The 22,666-nt window shown below is 38.0% G+C and overlaps 2 protein-coding genes across 2 annotated transcripts; one reads left to right on the top strand and one right to left on the bottom strand.

Moving 5' to 3' along the window:
- The first annotated feature begins 1,784 nt into the window (after positions 1 to 1,784).
- Positions 1,785 to 3,012, top strand: Vps24 (vacuolar protein sorting 24). The gene is made up of 3 exons (XM_017160711.3): positions 1,785 to 1,943; positions 2,072 to 2,312; positions 2,363 to 3,012. Exons 1-3 carry the CDS (start codon positions 1,899 to 1,901, stop codon positions 2,746 to 2,748), a joined length of 672 nt encoding a protein of 223 aa, XP_017016200.2. The 5' UTR covers positions 1,785 to 1,898; the 3' UTR covers positions 2,749 to 3,012.
- Positions 2,941 to 11,046, bottom strand: MP1 (Melanization Protease 1). Its single transcript, XM_017160710.3, has 4 exons — positions 10,879 to 11,046; positions 10,523 to 10,686; positions 3,826 to 4,051; positions 2,941 to 3,774 (listed from the first exon to the last, which is right to left on the bottom strand). Exons 1-4 carry the CDS (start codon positions 10,946 to 10,948, stop codon positions 3,050 to 3,052), a joined length of 1,185 nt encoding a protein of 394 aa, XP_017016199.2. The 5' UTR covers positions 10,949 to 11,046; the 3' UTR covers positions 2,941 to 3,049.
- Positions 11,047 to 22,666: the final 11,620 nt, after the last annotated feature.

Genomic DNA, 22,666 nt, shown 5'->3' with positions numbered 1-22,666 from the left:
TCCATAGTCAAGAGGAAGAATTCAGAGTGGCACCGAAAAAACATCGCCTAACTATCGCATAAAAGAGCTCGTCAAAATCAAAAGAGGGATTCCCTAAACTGTTGAATCGCTGAATTGTTGAATTTTGGTCAGCTGTTAATCAGCTGTTCCAATCAAAGTCAACTTTCGGAAATTTCAGCAATTCAACAGTCTCGGGGCTGTTGAAAATTTTTTTTGAATCGCTGAAAAGCCAGAGCTGTCACCTTTTTTTTAAAAGTCTTGGCAACTTTGTAACATTTTAGTATCACCAGTACTCATTATTTATTTTAAAATCAACTTAGAAAGCATATTTGTGGTTCTTTTTACCTTGGTAACACTTTAAGACAGTAACTAGCAATAATAAATCAAATTTTACATGCTTTAAGTTCCGTGAAATTTTTCAACAAATAACAGCTGTTTGAAAATTCAACAGGAACCATTTTGGGTCGTTCCCTCAATTGCTGAAATTTTTTGTTGAATTTTCAACAACTCAACAGTTTAGGGAATCCCCCAAAAATTGGATAGCTTACTAACGGAACGACAAAACCTTACGGAGCATCCGTTCAACGGATGGTGGATGGAGCTCTGTGGAAAGACCCTATAAAAGGAAAAAACAAAATCACAGCTGACTTTGCCTTTAACTTTAACCAAAACAAGAAAGGAAGCTAGCTACGGCCAGCCGAAGCTTATATACCCTTGCAGATCATTCCCATTAATTAACAAATCGCAAAAATGTTCAATTTTCTAATATTTCTCATTAATTTTCCGATCGTTCCTATGGCAGCTATATGATATAGTCGCCCGATTTTGATCAAATTAAAATTGTAATTCGGAAATATTTAAAAAGAGTCATATCCTAGAGTAGAAGATAATACAATAAAAACCAAAGAAGCTAGAATTTATTTCCTATTACTTTTCCATTAATTTTCCGACCGTTCCTATGGCAGCTATATGATATAGTCGTCCGATTTTTTAAATAATTAATTCGAAATTCAGAAATATTAAAAAAATAACATCCCCAAAAGTAGAAGGTAATATTTCAAAAAACACCGAAGCTAGAATTTTTTAGTGTTTTTTTTTCCGATCCTTCTTATGGGAGCTATAAGATATAGTTGTCCGATCCGGTCGGCTCCGACATATATACTACCTGCAATAGAAAGAAGACTTTTGCGAAAGTTTCGTCCCGATAGCTCAAAAACTGAGAGACTAGTTTGCGTAGAAACAGACAGACGGACAGACGGACGGACAGACGGACAGACGGACGGACAGACGGACAGACGGACGGACAGACGGACAGACGGACATGGCTAAATCGACTCGTCTTGTGATGCTGATCAAGAATATATATACTTTATGGGGTCGGAAACGTCTCCTTCACTGCGTTGCAAACTTCTGACTGAAATCATAATACCCTCTGCAAGGGTATAAAAACCGTTTTTTTTTCCGAAAAGATAGCTATCAGGGACATTGACAAGGACTCGAGAAAGCGGCACTAAGATAAAGAGAAGAAGTAACAGCTTATTAAATAATCCAAGAATTCTACTGCTGGCAATTGTGGGCCGGAGTCGAAAAAACCCATTTGTTTTAACAAAAAGTTTATTCAATCTATAAGTTTTTCGGACAGATAGCTATTAAGGACACACCCTTGGCCGATCTGAGTACTATGCTATACTTCTCAGAAGTCGATCAGCTACTTTCGAAACAGCGGTGGACTGTATGAACATGTTGCTAAACACTATCGCTCCAACGATTTTAAGCCAGGTATCGATTCGCTTGTGTGGGCATCGTTTGTCAAAACCAAAATGACTCACTTGAACTTCTAAACAAAATACGAGTTTTAGAAATACAAATTGTCAACAGTTTACTTTCTCGACAGTGCAATGGGCTTATTTGGCAAAACCCCCAGCAAAGATCCCAAAGAACAGGTAGCGACCCAGAGGCGGCGCAGAGAGGTGCCTCAAGAATGATGTCATTTCGGTTGTTTTGATTTTACTTTACAATGTGTGCGCACTGTCAATAGTATTCTGAGTTATGCTCTGTTAATTCCGTTTAGGTGCAGGAGTGGACGCACAAGATACGGAAGGAGGGAAACCAGCTGGATCGCCAGATTCGTAGTATCCAGCGTGAGGAGGACAAGGTCAAGCGCTCCCTCAAGCAGGCTGCTCAGAAAAATGATCGCGACACCTGCGTCATTCTGGCGAAGGAGATTGTGAACGCGCGGAAGGCCATTAACCGCATATACACGTCGAAGGCGCACCTTAACTCCATCCAAATGCAGATGAAGAACCAGCTATGTGAGTGAGATTTTCTCGCTTCCCTGATCCGACTAACCACCTACTTCCAGCCACCTTGCGGGTAGCCGGATCCCTGCAAAAGTCCACGGAGGTTATGCAGGCCATGCAAAATCTGGTGCGCTATCCGGAGCTGGCCGGCATAATGCGCGACATGTCCAAAGAAATGATGAAGGCCGGCATTATCGAGGAGATGTTAGACGAAACCATGGATTCGCTGGAGGAGTCCGAGGAACTGGAGGAGGAGGCGGGCAAGGAGGTGGACAAGGTTCTCTGGGAGATTACGGATGGCAAGCTCGGAGAAGCTCCCCTGCCGCCAGAGGCTACTCCGGCGGACAAGGCGCCTGCTGCCCGCGTCGAGGTTCCTGTTGAGGAGGATGATGACGACGGCGAGGAACTGCAGGAGATGCAAAGCCGCCTGGCTTCGCTGAGATCTTAAAGCGAATGCCAAGGGGATTGCATTTATATTCGAAATTGGAGGCTTGTGATTCCGACTAACAAGTCCAAAACGAAAGAACACCAGCCAGCGCCTAATTATAAAAACCAAAATAATCTTTAAAAACTAATATTCAGTTTTTATATTTTAAGTAAACAGTGCCCCAGTTCAAGTTGTGTTGAACGCATTGTACGGTTTAATTTACACAAGTTAACTTTATTTATTGTATAATTAACATTGTATTAAAAATCGATATTTGCTGTGGTATGTCCCTTCTAACTGAGGTAATTTCCGAGAGCTATGGCTAGGACCTAACATTGTTTTCTATCCAGTCCAAATACGCCGCAACCCTTGTGTACACGCCCGGCCATCCCTTAAGGCCACAGGGTGTGGGTCCGTAGGACACCACTCCGGCTATATAGTAGTTAGAATATCCATTGGAGTAGTCCTCAAGCAAAAGGGGGCCTCCGGAGTCACCACGGCACGAGTCGACACCCTCCTCTCCTCCAGCGCACATCTGGTTGCTGGTGACAGTCCGGCGTTGGCTGGCGTACCGCTGGTTGCAGGTTTCCGTTGAAACCGGATCCAACTCTGCCTTAAGTTTGATGTTGGACGTGAAGTTCGTCTCGGTGCGACCCCATCCGGCCACAACAACCTTGCGACCCAGGAAAATATTGTTGCGCTGGGACACCAGAGTGGGCAGGCACACTGGTGAGATAAAGTCGCTGTACTGTACTTCGTCCCGCAACCGCAGCAGCGCAATGTCATTCAACTGGTCACGAGAGTTTCCCGGGTACTGCGGGTGCGGAATGCGCTCTACAACAGGGCAGTCTACGTAGGGCTCGTTGCAGTCCCGCTGACCGTTTTTGCCAGTGGTGCAATCCGGATTGGTGCTCGCGTCCCACTCGCCCAGTCGCACTCCAGTCAGCTGCCAGTCGCTGGGAATGGCCGAGACACAGTGTGCTGCCGTCAGCACATAGCGATTGTTTATAAGAGATCCTCCGCAGTGGTGACCTTTCACGTTGCCGGCTGGTAAAGAGGTGGATCAGTCTTTGACTAGGAAGGATGTCGATTACTCACGCTTCGTGTATTCAATCAACGCCATCCAAGGGAACTCGCGCTTACCAGTCTCCTTGCCCCCGACCACCCGGTCCACAAAGTTTTCGCCGCAATTGGGTGCCAGGGGCAGTAGACTAATTCCAGGGCGTCTTGAAGGCCTTGTGGGCTGGGTCGGTCTTACTGATGGCTGGCCTTGATTGCCCCACTGTGGCTGCTGGTTACGCATGCGGCTATTTGCACAGCAAATCTAGAAGCACGGTAAAAATACATTTTCCAGCTGTTTTTCTAATAAATATTTTTTTTGGTAGGGTAGAAATGTAAGTAAGTAAGTTTTTTTTAAGTCTCTCGGGCTGTTCTTTACGGCCTCTTTACACCTCAGTAGGAATTTATGAAATGGAATTGCTTATGTTTCAAGCCCGTTAACCTAGTCCGTTGTTCTTCCGGTGAAATAAATTTAATGGCTCTCACTAATTCTACATTTTTTGAGTCGAACGCACTAGCGGTTTTAACGTCCAAATAATATTACATCGCTGCATCCATATTTTGGTAAACGAAATGTTTATTGTAAGATGATCAGAAATAAATTATATTTCCATGGACTGAGATATGAAAGAACCTAAACTCAGCGTCATATCTCTGCGTACAGGGCAAATAATTTTTAATTTGTCATTTTGGCAGGAAAAATCTAGGATCTCCTTTTAAAATAACATGCTTTAAAAAGATTGCGTACAGCTCGAGTTAGTTGCATTTATTCACCAATTTATCACAATTTAAGAGGTTGGGTAACATTTCTGTTTTAAAACTTCGGCGAGAAGCTTTGCCATAGAATTAACCAACTTCTCAGTCTCAGCTTCGGCTATTTGGTCCCATTCCTGTTGCAATACGGTGTTTAGCATTGTCTTTGACGTAATTGAGGACTGTCTGATTCTGCGTTCTAATAAATCCCACAGGTGCTTGATAGGGTTCAAGTCTGAAGACTGTGTCGGTTAAAGCATCGCTGATTCTTTACGTTATACAGCAACCAGAGCTTCATTATCATCATTATCTTGTTAAAAGTTAGTCCCTGTAGTCCCAGCTTGGTTCGCTTTGGATCAAATTATAGTTCAAAAATTGGATATATATCTTATGGTCCATATTACCATCGATGAAGTGTAGATATTCAACGTCGTTAGCTGCCATACAACCCCATATCATTTCTCCACCTCCTGCATGTTTCACAGTTGGAAGTAAATTCCGCCAGATCAATTTTTTTCCTTTTATTCCAAATATGCAAAACTTGCTCTTGAAAAAATTACGGACTTCCAAAACCTTGTAGGCTTGCAAATGTGGTCCTTTTCAAATTGAATACGTTTCTGTCGATTTGTTTTCGAAATATAGGGCTTCTTTCTGGTTAGCAGCTCATGTATCCGGATTTTTTTATAATCCTTCGTATAGTTGAGTACGAAACGGTTTTAGAAAACCGACTTTCCACCTTTTGCTGCACTTCTCGGGAAGTCAATTTCGGATTGTTTTCAACCATAAATATTACTTTTTATTTTTCCCTTTTTGTTAATCAACATGGGCGGCCTTCTCGGAGTTTGGGAAGTATAGGACCGGTCGAAATATAATTATTTATGACTCTGCCCCAAGAAGTGTGCGCGACCTAAGATTCCGCCAATGAGATATTGGCTTTTCCCTTCCAAATGCAATTTTAAGATAACTTTCCTTTTGGAAACTTGAATTTGCTTTCCTGCTTTGCCTACCTTGATAATGCAAATCAAATACTAAGGGCCGTTTTCTCGTCCGTACTTTAGTTTGCCTGCCGGGACAACGGAGCGATAAACAAAAAATGGTTTACTCGTCCTTATGTTAGCGCAGGTAGGGACAAATTTTGTCTCGGTACTTCATCCAACGTGCAAAATTTGTGCGGTTGGATTGTGCGCAAGTGTTGCCAGACATTTGAGCGTTGTCAATCTGGTTCCACTCTTCATTCGAAAACAGGTGATTCTATTTACAGTTAAATACAAATCAAAATTGTTAATGTCATCGAATTGATTTTAAAATGAATTCCCGAGCGATTTATCTTCAAACTCTGTGGGATATCGTCGAATTGTCTGAAGTGCGAACCTATCGGCGCAGATATCACGACCAAAGAAATTACTTCGAACATTACAGTGATGAAGAATTTGTTAAAAGGGTTCTCTTAAGAAAAAACGGTAAAATTTGTTTTACAAAAAAATGTTTTGCGACTTGAATTTAAAGTAAAGCAGTAAGTGCATTCATTTGATTTAACTAATTCCATATAATCAAAAACCATTATTATCGGGAAACGATAATACAGCCCTGGGTTAAGCTTCTAATTCTAATAGCTCTTAGATTCTACGCAAGCGGCAGTTTTCTTATAACTGTAGGCAATTTTTGTGGTGTTAGCGTGGCCACAGCCAGTCGAGTTGTTAAGGGCGTTTATTTTGCTATAGCGTCTTTTTCAAAACAATTTAAGAAGTACCGGCGTATTAAAGATCTTCAAGAAAATGTTATTGATTTTTATAGCCAAAATAGCCAAGTTTCCGAAAGTCATAGGAGCCATAGATTGCACGCATGTAAGAATTCAATCTCCCGGAGGCGATTCCGAAGACACCAGTTCTACAAGAATTGTGTCCTGTTCATCGGTATAATTTTTACCGCGAAACTTTCTTTCTGCCGACATTGTTTTTTATTAGTTTGAAATTTTGTTTATATCATCAGCTCTTAGTATGACTGTTTTAAAAATAGTGCGCCTTTTATTTTGAGTTTTAAATGACGGACAAGAAAACGAAAACCGATTTGCTACCGGGAGAAATTTATCCTTCTATTAGCTAAATTTTACTTTGCAGGACGGACGAGAAAACGGCCCTAAGTCTGGAATGAGTTTCCCACAAGCGTGCCGTCCAAGTATCCAGTTTTGATCTGTAGCGAATGGCAGTATTGGTGATAGATTTACAAACAGGATTAATTTTGAGATCTCGAAAAATAGTAGTGTTTCTTGTATAGTATGGGGCGTTTATCATATGTCTTAACATTTTGGATTGGCACGGTTCAATTCTTTTTATAGAAGTGTTACAGGCAGTGCCCCAGAAGTGTATACCCCAATGTAGACTAGGCATCAAGGTTGCTTTGAAGAGCCGGGTTTTCGCCCTGACAGTCCACTGCCCGGACAAAGAAGTCATCTCATTTTCGCCGCTTTTTGCCTTACTGAAGCAATCAGCTCTTTTAAATATTGCTAAGTCTTGCGGATTACGCGTTCGCATCCAGAGTCGCCGGAGTGATTTCTTTTGCCTAACCAGCATCGTTATTCGTTATGATGTTCCGTGAGTGTTTATACCCGTTATTCGTAGAGTAAAAGTATGTAACAGGGAGAAGGAAGCGTTTCCGACCCTATAAATATAGGTCGTATAGGTCTTGATCATGTCCGTCTGTCTGTCTGTATGAACGCTGAGATCTCGGGAACTACTAAAGCTAAAAGGTTGAGATTTCTCACACATGTTCTTGGTCTTTCTACGCAGCGCAAGTTTATTTCAGCCGAGCGCCACGCCCCTTCTAACGCCCACAATCGCTCACTAACGATTTTAAAATGTCTCTGGAGCCCACATTTAAAGATTCCCAAGAAGTATATATGCAATTTTGTTGCGTGTATTTATTCCTATCGAAATGTAGAAAATATTTTTAAAACCATTCGTTAAAAAGTTGTGCGTGATCAAAGTTTTATATATCCATCTCTCTCGCACTCCCTTTAGCTGAGTTACAGGTATCTGATAGTCGGGGCACCCGACTATAGCGTTCTCTCTTGTTTTTTAGTGTAGGCTAGCCCCAGCACTTGGGAACAAATAGTACTAAACGGACTTCCGCTGTTGACGGTAAAATAGATATTTTTTATACCCTTGCAGGGATAATTATAATTTTGGTCAGAAGTTTGTAACGCAGTGAAGGAGACCTTTCCGACCCAATAAAGTATATATATTCTTGATCAGGATTAATAGGGGAGTCGATATAGCCATGTCCGTTCGTCCGTCTGTCCGTCTGTTTCAATACCGTTTACGAGCTCAGTTTAAAAGCTAGCGACTTAAAACTTTCACAGTCGTCCTAAAACATGTGTACGCAGATCAAGTTTGAAAACCGTCCCGATCGGACGTCTATATCCTATAGCTCCCATTGGAATAATCGGATATAGCTTTAAAAAAATGAAAATATTTCGCTCAGTGTAAGAGCTTTTGACATGAATCTTTCTAAATCTTATTCTTTTACGCATACCTTGATCACGGTAAAAGCGCGTGCCGATATGACGTCTATATATTATAGCTCCGATAGGAACAATAGTGCGAAATCGGTCAAAATGTGTTCCCATGAAACTTTATAAATCGTATTATTTTATGCATACCTTGGTCAGGGTAAAAGCGCGTGCCGATCGGACGTCTATATCATATAACTCTCATATAGCGTGAAAATTTTTAAATTTCTATTTTTTTCAATTATAGAATATTTTGTTGTTTATTATTTCATGTTGCTATTCTAGTCAACTTTTCATTCGTGAAATCTGCAAGGGTATTAAAAGCCGAAGTTAGCTTCCGTCCTCGTTTTGGCATATACTTTAATTTTAAAGATATAGCTCCCATAGGAATAATTGAGTAAAATCGGTTAAAATTTGATGTTTTTTAGGATATTCCGCGCAGTGTATAAGCTATTTACATCGATTTTTCCAAGTCTTATTTATTTACGCATACCAATAAAAGGAACAATAGTTAAAAGCTGTGAAAATATCCCTTTTTTCTATTCTTATATGACATTTGTGCAGTATTAAAGATACTGACATGGAAATGCAAATCTAATTTATTTATGTATACCAGCGGTCGGCAGCGTGCTATTAAGTGAGCATAGGGTTTTGTTCTGCCCAGCCGCTGCTCGCTCACGTACACTGATTTTTTCCTCACGAAATGTCAAAATTGAGGAAAATGTTTTGATATGTTTCATCAGCCCTGCTTGGTAACTCCTCATTTTATTGCGACAAATATCACCGCCCTATGTTGATATTGTAATATTTAAACAAAATGACAGATTGTGAGGGATATTTTACGAGCCAAGTATGCGCAAAAGTTATTAACTCTATATAATCATATACACAATAACACATATTACCACATTTGCACTTTTCGCAATCCTGAGTACACTTGCTTGTTCAACAAACAAGCAACTGTTAACAAGAGAGAACGCTAAAGTCGGGTGCCACGACTATCAGATACCCGTTACTCAGCTAAAGGGAGTGCGAAGGAGATGGAGATAAAAACTTTGATCCGGCGTAACTTTTTAACGAATGGTCTGATTTAAAAAATTTCTACGTTTCGATAAGTATTGATAAACACAATAAAACTGCTGTTTACTTTTCCGAAATATTTAAATTTTAAAAATCGTATATTAGCGATTGTGGGCGTTAGAGGGCACCCTTTTGAAACAAACTTGCGCTGCGTAGGAACTCCTAGAACCTGCATGCAAAATGTCAATCTTCTAGCTTTTATAGTTTCCGAGATCTCAGCGTTCATACGGACGGACAGACAGACAGACAGACGGACAGACGGACATGGCTATATCGACTCGGCTAGTGACCCTGATCAAGAAAATATATACTTTATAGGGTCGGAAATGCTTCCTTCTAGCTGTTACATACTTTTGCACTAATACAATATACCCTTTTACTCTACGAGTAACGGGTATAAAAACAGCATAAAAAACAAGAGAGAACGCTATAGTCGGGTGCCCCGACTATCAGATACCCGTTACTCAGCTAAAGGGAGTGCGAAAGAGATGGAGAAAAACTTTGATCCGCCGTAACTTTTTAACGAATGGTCCGATTTAAAAAATTTCTTCTACATTTCGATAGGTATTGATAAACACAATAAAACTGCATTTTTACTTTTCCAAAATATTGAAATTTTTAAAATCGTATATATGCGATTGTGGGCGTTAGAGGGGGCGTGGCACCCTTTTGAAACAAACTTGCGCTGCGTAGGAACTCCTAGAATCTGCATGCAAAATGTCAATCTTCTAGCTTTTATAGTTTCCGAGATCTCAGCGTTCATACGGACAGACGGACAGACAGACAGACAGACAGACAGACAGACAGACAGACAGACGGACAGACGGACAGACGGACATGGCTAGATCGACTCGGCTAGTGATCCTGATCAAGAATATATATACTTTATGGGGTCGGAAACGCTTCCTTCTACCTGTTACATACTTTTGCACGAATACAATATACCCTTTTACTCTACGAGTAACGGGTATAACAAAGGCATTTCTAGTGTAAGCCCTTTAAGCAATATTATACATATCTTGTCGAAGACTTTCCATAATTTAGCCGAAAAGAAAAGAATAAAAATAAAACAAAAATTCACTAAATAATTTTGGACTTTATGCCAAAAAAAAGGCTTTTCATCCCAATGTGCAATCCTTACATGAAATTTTGCAATATCGCCTTGGGCAGTTTTCTCAGAATTGTTCAGCAATGCCCTTTGGAAACTCTACATGCGTTCGGTTTGACGAGCCCTATCACATAACGAATTACCAAAAAAATGGCATTGTAATTCAAAAAATGCCTCAAATACAGTTATATTATATAAATTAATCTAGATTTTTCAATGTACACTTAATCTTGTAACCGTATCAAAGTTTTAGTTTTAGCATGGAAACTGGGAAAGGTGTTACTTACGAGGACCTGTCCATTGCGGAAACCACACTGGCTTTGTTGTAAGAATCGACGGTTTAGGTCGGAGACCGATCCGCGTTGAACCAGCTCGTAGAGATATCCACATTCCTTCAGGTTTATGCAGGTGCCGCTGCTCTCATCTGGCGTTGTGCAATACCCAAAGATTTCTGGGAAACAAAGATAAAACCCGGATTAGTGCCAAGGCGTGTAGAACTGCGGGAATGGGAATTCTACGCTCAGAGACCGGCCCGCTGTCATCAAATTGACGGGGTGAAGTTCAGCACTGATAGGGGATTGCCTTGTGCTTCAAATCGATGTAAACAACACTTGGCTGCGACAATGGGACTAGCTCTACTTGCCTTGTGCAAAAGTGCTTCTTGATCCGGCAAAGAGCCCCAAAAGAACAACCAAAAGAAAGTTCGGTTTCATGATGCTATCTAGTCCAGCACTATACCAATGTACATATGTGGAAGAACGATCCGCTGACTGGGCGCCTGCTGGAAACACTGACTGACTGGAAACTGGTGAGGGAACGAACTCCTCTCGTTCTAAGGCAGAGCTTATCAGCGGTTCTCTCCGAGCGACTTGACAAAGCGCACCAGTATTAAGAGAGGGCGAGTGTGGGTTTATTTCAGGTCTTGTTTTGAGTTTACCGACTGGCAGTCCGCTCACAACTTCTAGTCCGCTCCGAGGCAAACAAGTCTTGCTGCTGTTGGATATGCTCATCGGGGAACTTCCCACTTAAACGGAGCTGTGCCTTTAATCATCTAATGCACCAAGGGCTGACGGGTTGGACTACTCAAACGGCCATTAAAACAATTTAGATGGGCCTGCCTGCTTATTCTATCGCGCACAGCCCGGTTGAGAGAGTGCCTTGGTTTTTGGTACAGGTGAAAACATGACATGCGGTACTTCACTTATTCCGGGGTGATATAAAATCTCTTCCAACGAGTACAACAAAGTTTTGTAGATTGCAGCTCTGAACAGCTGTTTGCCATCTGCTTAAATTTTTGGTCTAGATCAGCGGTCGGCAGCGTCCTATATGGGACGTTCCATATCAACCCGGCCACCCCACTTTTTTTATACCCTTGCAGAGGGTATTATGATTTCAGTCAGAAGTTTGCAACGTAGTGAAGGAGACGTTTCCGACCCCATAAAGTATATATATTCTTGATCAGCATCACTAGACGAGTCGATCTAGCCATGTCCGTCTGTCCGCCCGTCTGTCCGTCTGTCCGTCCGTTTCTACGCAAACTAGTCTCTCAGTTTTCAAGCTATCGGAATAAAACTTTCCCAAAGTCTTCTTTCTATTGCAGGTAGTATATAAGTCCGAACGAGCCGGATTGGACAACTATATCATATAGCTCTCATAGGAACAATCGGGAAAAAAAATGTAAAAAAATTATATCTTGGGTGTTTTTGAACCTATAACATCCTACTTTTGGAAATGTAATTTTTTATCTTATTCTGAATTTCGAATAAAATTTTTTCAAAATCGGACGACTATATCATATAGCTGCCATAGGAACGATCGGAAAATTAATGGGAATATAATAGGAAATAAATGACATAAATTAACATTTTTGCGATTTGTAAATTAATAGGAATATCTGCAAGGGTATATAAGCTCTGGCCGAAGCTAGCTTCCTTTCTTGTTTTAGTAGTTAACTGTCAGAAAGAACTAATAAGTAATATAAAATAATCGTATATGCTTTGGAAAAAAATAATAAATCAATGAAAAGAATTCATAGATAATTCCACAAGATAGATCCCACTTTAAAACCAGTGACATAAAATCCGTTAAATATGGGGTTTTCTAAGAAAAATATAATGGTATTTTTGCAGACTGGCCCTTTGGACGAAATCCTACTTTTAGACTTTAAAAACGCTATCGCTTGGTCATCTACGGTCTAATAAAATCTATTTTTTTTGCGAAGGGACTCCTAGAATCCGCATGCAAAATGTCAATCTTCTAGCTTTTATAGTTTCCGAGATCTCAGCGTTCATACGGACAGACAGACAGACGGACAGACGGACATGGTTATATCGACTCGGCTAGTGACCCTGATCAAGAATATATATACTTTATAGGGTCGGAAATGCTTCCTTCTAGCTGTTACATACTTTTGCACGAATACAATTATCCCTTTTACTCTACGAGTAACGGGTAGGAGAGAGGTCTGTAGGTTGGTACACCTTTTGTTTTTAATCTGCCATTTCGACATTCACTTATGAAACTTAACGCATTTGGTACTGATCGAAAGGTTAGTCTATTAGCTTAATAAAAACAAAAAAAAATATTTTTTTCCTTAGGGAAAACTAAAAAAATATTTTTTTTTAAAAGTCCCAAAAAACGACATTTTGAAAAAGAGGTCTGTAAGTTGAGACACTTTTAAAAGTCAATAATACTCACACAAAAAGTACTCCAAACTATAAGGAACTATTTATTTATGTTAATTTAATCAATTTTAATTCGTCCTAAATTATTTCCCATCCATTTTTTAGGAAATTAGACCAAATAACAACTAAAATCAAAAGGCTCTTTGAACATTCACTTTTCCCCTAATATCAAAGAAATGTACTAGGCAGAAAGCGACCTCTGTCGGGCTAAGGCCTTTTTGTATGAAAAAAGGGTGTCTCAACTTACACGCTCAAAGTGTCCCAACTTACACAAAATGGGATGTTTTGGTAAAAAATTAATAACTTTTTTCTGACTGTCACATTAAGCTGATTCTTTTTTATTTTGTTAACAGTTAATATACTAATGTTTTAAATCTCTTACCAAGTTAATTTAAGGACGTTATTAATTTTAAATGGAATTTTGAAAAAAAAGTAGACAGAAACTTTTTTTGGTGAAAAATGGTACACGACTCTCACAGCTTAAATCTGGCTAGAGCCTGGCTTATAATGTTTTTCCCAAAAGTTTTGTCACTAAAAAGGACTACAAAAAAAAAATAAAATCATTTTTTTTAGTGGATAAGTTTTGAGAAAATTGAGTGTCTCAACATACAGACCGTCCCAACCTACAGACCTCTCCCCTACTACCTGCAATAGAAAGAAGACTTTTGGGAAAGTTTAATCCCGATAGCTCAAAAACTGAGACTAGTTTGCGTAGAAACACACAGACGGACGGACAGACGGACATGGCTAGATCGACTCGTCTAGTGATGCTGATCAAGAATATATGTAGTCCGAAATTATATTGGTCTTTGGTCCTACTAAATCAGCGGTCGGCACACCAATACGTTGACATTTTGTTTTATATTTGTGTGAGTAATTTGCACTGGGCAGCTCATCGATGTGTGTGTGCAGACCGCTGTTCTACGTTATACGCGTGCGAGCAGCGCGCCGGAAAAACAAAACCCATTGCTCACTTAATAGGGCGCTGCCGACCGCTGCTCTATATAGTTTCTTACTCTATGATTTCATTACCAAAAAGATTTTAGGTTTTATGATATCGTTTTGGGAATGAAGTAGAGATGCAAAACCATCGATGGTGGGTACATCGATGTTTTCATAATCGATGGTCAAAAACCTCGATATATCGCTGAAACCATCGAAAATTTGTTTAATTTTTTAAATTTTTTATAAATGGATCCAATTGCTAATAAAATGATTGTTTTGCTGAACCTTAATACTAACTTATATTTATTTAACGAAAAATTGAGATCCATTACGAACAAAACGAAAATAAAGAAAATAGAATAAAGAAAAACTTCAGTCTATTTCTTAAAAAACTACACTTCATCCACAACGAGGAACCGCCCTAAGGGGTTTCAACTGAAAGAAACTGTAGCAAAACTAAAAATATTTGAAAAAATGTGCTCATCAGAGAGCTGCAACGAGTCAATCATTTCCAGATACACCGATCATTTACACCGTAACCCGTTTTGATTAATCGCTTCGGGTGAGCAAAGCGAAATGAGCGGTGAGCGAAAGCGATTGTCCCATAAGTGATGTGATCGTTTGTGATCTACGGCTTGATGGTTTTTTATAATCAGTGTGACCGTGCAGCTCAAGTTTATCGTGTATTCGTCAGCTGTTAGTTAATAAGCACACGTCATGTATGTCGATCTAATATTATTTTTTTAAGTAATAATAGTTTATAAAAAATGTTTGCCTTAGTATGGTGTGGTTTCAAAATTATACGACACCATTAATTTCTTAAATATTTTTTTATTTAAAGTCGTATTAAGGTTATTGTGTTTGTATTTAATCGTTATAACAAAACAAAGAATTTCATGTGAAAACAATATAATATTTGCCTCCGTGGCTTAAGTTATAACAAAATCTTGATTTTAAGGTGTTTCATAATTATACGACACCATTGATTTTTTCCGGTTCCAATGATCAAACTTACCCGAAAATTTTTTTCTGGTTAAATATAAACTAAAAGATTCGATTTTGAGAGTAATCCAGCTTTGGGCTGGATCTTTGATCCTTCTAATCTTCGGCCCATACATAAATATTGAATATTTCTCTCTATACCTTAAAAAAAGTTTTTTTCGAAGTCATTTGCCACAATTCGTCTTAACTTTTGTCTGGTCAATATTCTTAACACTTTTAAATCAAATAAGAACCCTGTTCAGTGTATTACGTGCACGAAACAGACCTCAAAAATCATATTTTAAAGAACTGCGTGTTTGGAGAAAATCTTATTTATTCCAAAAATATTTGATTTCGGTCGATACTACGTCTCAAAATGAAGGAATTTGTTCTTCAAAACCTTAATCAACTTTTCACATTTAATGCTCGAATATTACAAAACGGGATGCCAAGTATGCTCTCCTGAATGAAATCCCATGAAGAAAACACTCAAATTCGTATGAAAAAATTACGAAAAAACTTTAAAGTGACGCGGACTGGGATCGCGTTTTAAATGTTCCAATCGTGAAATGTGGTAAGTTTATTAAGGTTTTGAAGAACAAATTTTTGCATTTGGTATCGCCCAAAATCAAATATTTTTGGAATAAAACAGTTTGGTTCCAAAAGGGCAATTCTTTAAAAAATCAGTTTTGAGGTCTGTTTCGTGCACGTAATACACTGAACAGGGTTCTTATTTGATTCAAAAGTGTTAAGAATATTGACCAGACAAAAGTTAAGACGAATTGTGGGAAATGACTTCGAAAAAAACTTTTTTTAAGGTATAGAGAGAAATATTCAATATTTATGTATGGGCCGAAGATTAGAAGGATCAAATTTCCAGCCCAAAGCTGGATTACTCTCAAAATCGAATCTTTTAGTTTATATATAACCAGAAAAAAAATTTCGGGTAAGTTTGATCATTGGAACCGGAAAAAATCAATGGTGTCGTATAATTATGAAACACCTTAAAATCAAGATTTTGTTATAACTTAAGCCACGGAGGCAAATATAATATTGTTTTCACATGAAATTCTTTGTTTTGTTATAACGATTAAATACAAACACAATCACCTTAATACGACTTTAAATAAAAAAAATAATTAAGAAATTTATGGTGTCGTATAATTTTGAAACACACCTTAGAAGGAGTTAAAATCGCTTTCTTTAGTTAATAATTAAATATTTAAAATTCATTTTGCTTTCATTAAACATACAATACATTTAAACGCATTCTTCTTTAATTTAATATCGTGGTCACACGAAATTTATAATCAACTTAATCCTTTCACAATCAATTCTTGTACAACTGACTCGAAGCCGCAATCATCGGAAACGGTTGATCGCTTCGAAACGATAATTTTGTTCACCTTCACCTGAAGCTTAAAATCACATCATTGATCGTTACGAAGCGAGTCGAGTAGTTGAACAACCCCGAAAGCCGAAGTATGATCCGATCGTGATTATTCGAGCCGAGTGAGTTTACGGGATTAATCGAAAATTCAAAAACATCAATAATATCGAAAGATACATCGTTAAAGTCTATGGATTTTGAAAAATCTACAGGAGAAAATGTTTTTAGGAAACTTGAAAATCTTTTTTTTGGAATTTAATGTTCAAAATATTGATCATATCAAAGGGCATAGCAGACTTACCTAGGGAAAACGGCCCACAGCGATTTTTAAAAATTTTGAATCGGCGATGGTAGATAATTAGAAGGAGAATAAGGAAACCAATTTTCAAAGCTATTGGACATTTGGCTGAGGAGTAATCGTCTGCAATCCAAAAATGTATTTAAGCTTATATCTGACCAACGGAAACGCTTAACTGAAAATTAGTGATGAGAAATCAAAGGGATAAGAAATAGGTCCTCGCTAAAGAAGCTTGGAATTTTTAAGACTTTTTAAAAGTGCAGAAAACCACGATTAAAATTTTCAAAAAAATTTTTGGCCACTTTCAAGTTTTGGCAACCTTGCCAATTTTTTACAGCTCCTGTGTCTTTTCACCATTGAATTAATAAAAAAAAATCATAATTTTATAGGTTGTGCAACAGTGTCAAAGAAAGGAAAAACTAGATTTCAAGTAGTTTTGTGGGACGTTTTCTACAACCCAGCCACCCCAGTTTTTTTTTTAAGTATTTGAAGTGCACAGTACCAACTTGATTGCAAAGCACATTGCTTCCAATATTTATTCTTACACCTATTTTGGCACTATCATTACTCTTTTGCCGTATTTTGGCGTTAGAAAGAAAACACGAAATCAATTTTATCTTTCGAGCAGAAAGCACGATTGGCATAATTCAAAAGCAGAAATATCTGTCTTTTCATGGCCGATTACGAGATAAAAAAATAATGCTTTCAGACCATAGATGTCCATAGATGTTCAGACCATTTTTTAAGTCCAAAAGTAGGATTTCGGCCAATAGGTAAGTTTGAAAAATACCATTCTATCCCAATTCACTGGATTCAATGTGGGATCTCCGTTGAGGAATTCGCTATGAATTCTTTTCATTGACCTATTACTTTTTTCCAAAGCATATACAATTTTGTGTATTACATATTTAATATTTTTGAGATTAAGTAATACAAAAACGAACTAAAGAATTCACACAGTAAATTGTGTTCTCTTTTGCGAAAAATAGAATGGTATTATTTGGGTCTGGGTCATCAATGGTCTGAAAGCATTTTTTTTTTATCTCGTAATCGGCCATGAAAAGACAGATATTTCTGCTTTTGAATTATGCCAATCGTGCTTTCTGCTCGAAAGATAAAATTGATTTCGTGTTTTCTTTCTAACGCCAAAATACGGCAAAAGAGTAATGATAGTGCCAAAATAGGTGTAAGAATAAATATTGGAAGCAATGTGCTTTGCAATCATGTTGGTACTGTGCACTTCAAAAACTGAAAAAAAAAAAAAGCTGGGGTGGCCGGGTTGTAGAAAACGTCCCACAAAACTACTTGAAATCTAGTTTTTCCTTTCCTTGACACTGTTGCACCACCTATAAAATTATGATTTTTTTTTATTAATTCAATGGTGAAAAGACACAGGAGCTGTAAAAAATTGGCGAGGTTGCCAAAACTTGAAAGTGGTCAAAAATTTGTTTGAAAATTTTAATCGTGATTTTCTGCACTTTTGAAAAAGTCTTAAAAATTCCAAGCTTCTTTAGCGAGGACCTATTTCTTATCCCTTTGATTTCTCATCACTAATTTTCAGTTAAGCGTTTCCGTTGGTCAGATATAAGCTTAAATACATTTTTGGATTGCAGACGATTACTCCTCAGCCAAATGTCCAATAGCTTTGGAAATTGGTTTCCATATTCTCCTTCTAATTATCTACCATCGCTGATTCAAAATTTTTAAAAATCGCTGGGGGCCGCTTTCCCTAGGTAAGTCTGCTATGCCCTTTATTACAGTGGCTCCAATTTATTTTCGAATGTTTTGGACAAATCCTTTCTTGCCATCAAAGAACTTACAGCTGTCTTGTAAGAAAGTAGTGAAATATTTTAAGAAATTAGCTTTCTTGCAGAATCTTTTGAAAAGCCAATGTCCGACCAGGTGGAACTCGCACTACAGAATGCTCAAATCTATTATTGATAATTGGGGTGAAATGAGCAACATTTAAAAAAATAATAATCACAGCCATCTATTGCTGCATATGGATATAAACACTGCTACAGCCATATTCTAAAATATTTTTCAGAAAACTACAAACTTGCAGATCTCCCTCTTTGTGCTACGTGCTCCCTTCTAATTTAAAAGTTAAAACCATTTGCGCACCAAAATCTGAAGATATTGCATTAATTTCAATTTTAAAAGAAACGTTGGCAATACTCTAGTTTACGGTCCTCACCCCCCAAAATTCGCGAAAAAATTATTCTCGACGGGCCGCAAATTCTTAAGAATTCACATGAAGAAATATAGGCGCGGACTATTATGGTTCAATTGTAATCCAATTTTAAAGTTGCGTGTTTTGATATTAAAATACAGTTGGCTTTTCTACGACTTGCTCTAAAAAACATATTGGAGTTTCAAAAGTTGTCAAAATAATAGCCCTTCTGCCAAATTCAACCAAAATATTTAATTTTTTTTATAGCCGCGAACTAAATACAGAGATTTCTTTGGAATTTATTTGACCATGGAGGACCAATATATAACTTTTTAAGGCAAATCTGAAGAGATCGCAGTCCAACGAGGATAATTTTCGTTCACCTATTTTATGGTCTTGGCCGTCACACAAGCCCATTACTAATATTTCATACATCTCAACCAACCATAGACGTTATTTATAATTTTGAACGCAATGTAAGCATTAAACAAAAGAAAAACTGAAATAAAAACAAGAGAGAACGCTATGGTCGAGTTCCTCGACTATTGAATACCCGTTACTCAGCTTAACAACTTTATTATAAATATGCCTTCTTGTATGTTTTTCGCGCACCCCATTAAAAATAATTTACATTTTGCATTCACATATTCAAAATTAGAGTGACCAGCTTTTTTCCAGCACCAGCAGGAGTGTTGAACACGCGGCGACGGCGCCATCTATGGCACGGAATTGGTACTGTTTGTACACAAAACTGTGGGCGCGACGGCTTTTTGCGGTTTGTGGGCGTTAGAGGGAGCGTGGCACCTTGATAAAATAAACTTGCGCTGCTTAGGAAGCCCAAGAATATCTGTGGGAAATCCCAACCTTCTAGCTTTTGTAGTTGCCGAGATCTCAGCGTTCATCCAGACAGACAGACAGACAGACGGACAGACGGACATGGCTAGATCGACTCGGCTAGTGATCCTGATCAAGAATATATATACATAGTGGGGTCGGAAACGCCTCCTTCTAGCTGTTACATACTTTTGCACGAATAGAATATACCCTTTTACTCTACGAGTAACGGGTATCGCGCGATTTTTTTTACATTTTGCTGGCCTGCGGCGCAATTTTTCTATTTCAGTTATTCTTTTGTGTAATGTTTAAAAAATGCCATAATGCTTTTCAGTATAAGGGAAATAAAAAATCCTCATTGGCGATTTTTTTTTTAAATTTGATGCCAAATTTTTTGGATAAACTTCCGTTTAGCTCCTACCCCCAATTTTTTTCAAACTTTCCATATTGACGTGTTTTTGGGTCCTGATTACGGGAAAAATAGCCAAAGTTGGCGCAAATAACGGGATCTTGAACATTTTAAAATACTGCAATATCCAGCCATAAAATGGCGACAGATAGTTTTCGATTAGTCGATAACAGCATTTTACCTTCTACTCTAGTGATGGACCTATTTTGCCTTTTTTATACGATGTATCGTGTTCATGCTCCTCGAACAAAGGAATTGGAACGGATGACCTGAATGAAAGCTGGATAAGCTTTTAAAGAAAGTAGTAAGGTACGGGCGAGGAAAGTGCCTGCGACTTTATAAATGATTTATATCAGGGACCGTAAATAATCATTATTTGAGATTTTTATTTTAAAAAGACTACTGTGATATTTTGTTTTAAACGTCAAAAATAACGTTCTTTTTGCTCTTGTCCACAAAGTATATGCATTTCAACAAATCTGGAAAGCAAATTAACTGTTATTTGTTCATGTCTATAAAGTTCATAAAAACCAGTTAAATTGTTGATTAAAACTTGTAAAAACCTCAGTAGGCCTTTTAAAATAAAAATCTCAAATAATGATTATTTACGGTCCCTGATTTATATGTATTTTTTGTTATTACATTTTATTTCCGTTGTATAATTTGTATTTTATTTTGTTTTCTAAATGTTATATTTAACTACAAGAACAGAAATGCTCTTCTTAAAAAATGTAATGCCATTCTCGTGCTTAGGTAGTATCATCGCTAAAACATCGAGAGACATCGATATAAGTTTTGACACACCGATACAACATGAAGCTTTCGTGCGATATATCGGGCAAAATGACGCAAGTGTGCTCCAACGGTTTTTTATTTTCAAACATTGTGAAAAAATTTTCTTATTTAGCGTTTTTAACGAAAACTATTAGTTTTACAGAAAAAATGTATAAAACATATAATACTCATTTATTTAATAGCTTTCATTTCTCCTATCTAGCTTTTTGATTAAATTATTATATTCGAAGATATTTAAGAAAAACAGTTTTTACCGTTATTTTCCATGGTCCCGTTATTTGCGCCAACTTTGACTATTTTTCCAATAATCAGGACCCCAAATAACGTGGATTTTGAAAGTTTGAACGAAATCGGAAGTTCACCCGCCAATTTTTTTACTCCATATTCCCAATATTTTTTTTTTCGATTCTTTAGGAAAATTTCATAACGATATCTCAACGGGAAATATTTATGGCCGTGGCTCCCAACCAGTGTGCAGTGGTGGCCAGTAGAGGCAGTAGGCACTTCTGCACCTGCTCTGCCAGCGCGCTGCAGCGTTTCGACGCACATCCCTGCAAGCAAATAGGCGGTGTTTCTATCGCCTATCGTCCAGAAGTCATTATACCCGTTACTCGTAGTTTTTTAGTAACTTCTGGAAGATAGAAACACGACAGAACACATTTTACAAAAAAACAAGAGAGGAAGTTAACTTCGGCCAGCCGAAGTTTTATTACCCTTGCAGGTATGCCTACCTAAAATGTTTTTACATACTCTATGGCAGCCATAAGATATACACCCAAAAAAAAATCGATATGAATCGTAGGTCAATTTGACCTTTTTTAAAATCATTTTTAACTTGATATGGGGCCAGGTAAATGTGATATGGTCGAAAATGTAAGAACGAAAATTTTCATTATTCCTGACCAAAACCTATTCTAGTGCGAGCGAGAAAACATGCTTGAAGTACGTCAGTTCGAGTTTCGAATACGTCTTTCTCGCTTCCACTCATGTCATTTTGCTCGCCATATTGATTCTTGCGCTCTTTTTCGAAGTTAGAGAATCTCCGAGAGAGAATTCGGCAAAATGATATTATTTAATGTAAATTTTATGAATATTTCAGATAAAAACGATATGAGTAGGAATAAGGGGCTGTCCATATATATTACGTATATATATATATATATTATATATATATATATTACGTAATCACGATTTTGGTGATTTGTGACCCCCTCCCCCCCTGGTGATCAAACGTAATCATTCAATAAACACCCCCCCCCCCCCCAATGATTACGTAATCCCAAGAATAACATTTTTTTCCGTTTTAATCTGTGGATTCAAACGGAGATGCAACCCAATCTTATATATTGTTTATAAATGGAGTTTGGTATGACACATTCGGTTCGTCTACGCTGAAATTATCTCCAACATACTCTTCGTCAAGCCATTCCAGGTCTTCGCGTCCTTCGTGTGATTGAACCACTAAACATTTTCTTTTTCGCCGCCCAGCCACTACAAAAATTTGTTCTCTGCTTTCCTATCTAAGTTTGTAGATATAATTAAAAGAAAAAAGTTTTTAAATAAATTCTTTAAATAAAACAATTTATATAAAATGATTACGTAATCATTGTGCAAGACCCCCCCTCCCCATGTAATCAAATATAATCATTTCAATTACCCCCTCCCCCCCCCCTAGGTGATTACGTAATATATGGACAGCCCCTAACCAGAAAATTACCTGGACTTATCGATTTTACGGCGACGTGCTTTTTATACCCGTTACTCGTAGAGTAAAAGGGTATACTAGATTCGTGCAAAAGTATGTAACAGCTAGAAGGAAGCGTTTCCGACACCATAAAGTATATATATTCTTGATCAGGGTCACTAGCCGAGTCGATCTAGCCATGTCCGTCTGTCCGTCTGTCTGTCTGTATGAACGCTGA

This window comes from Drosophila takahashii, chromosome 3R, assembly GCF_030179915.1.
Source record: "Drosophila takahashii strain IR98-3 E-12201 chromosome 3R, DtakHiC1v2, whole genome shotgun sequence".
Taxonomy (NCBI): Eukaryota; Metazoa; Arthropoda; class Insecta; order Diptera; family Drosophilidae; genus Drosophila; species Drosophila takahashii.
The sequence above is the reverse complement of the archived record's forward strand: the minus strand, read 5'-3'. Positions and strand labels throughout refer to the sequence as shown.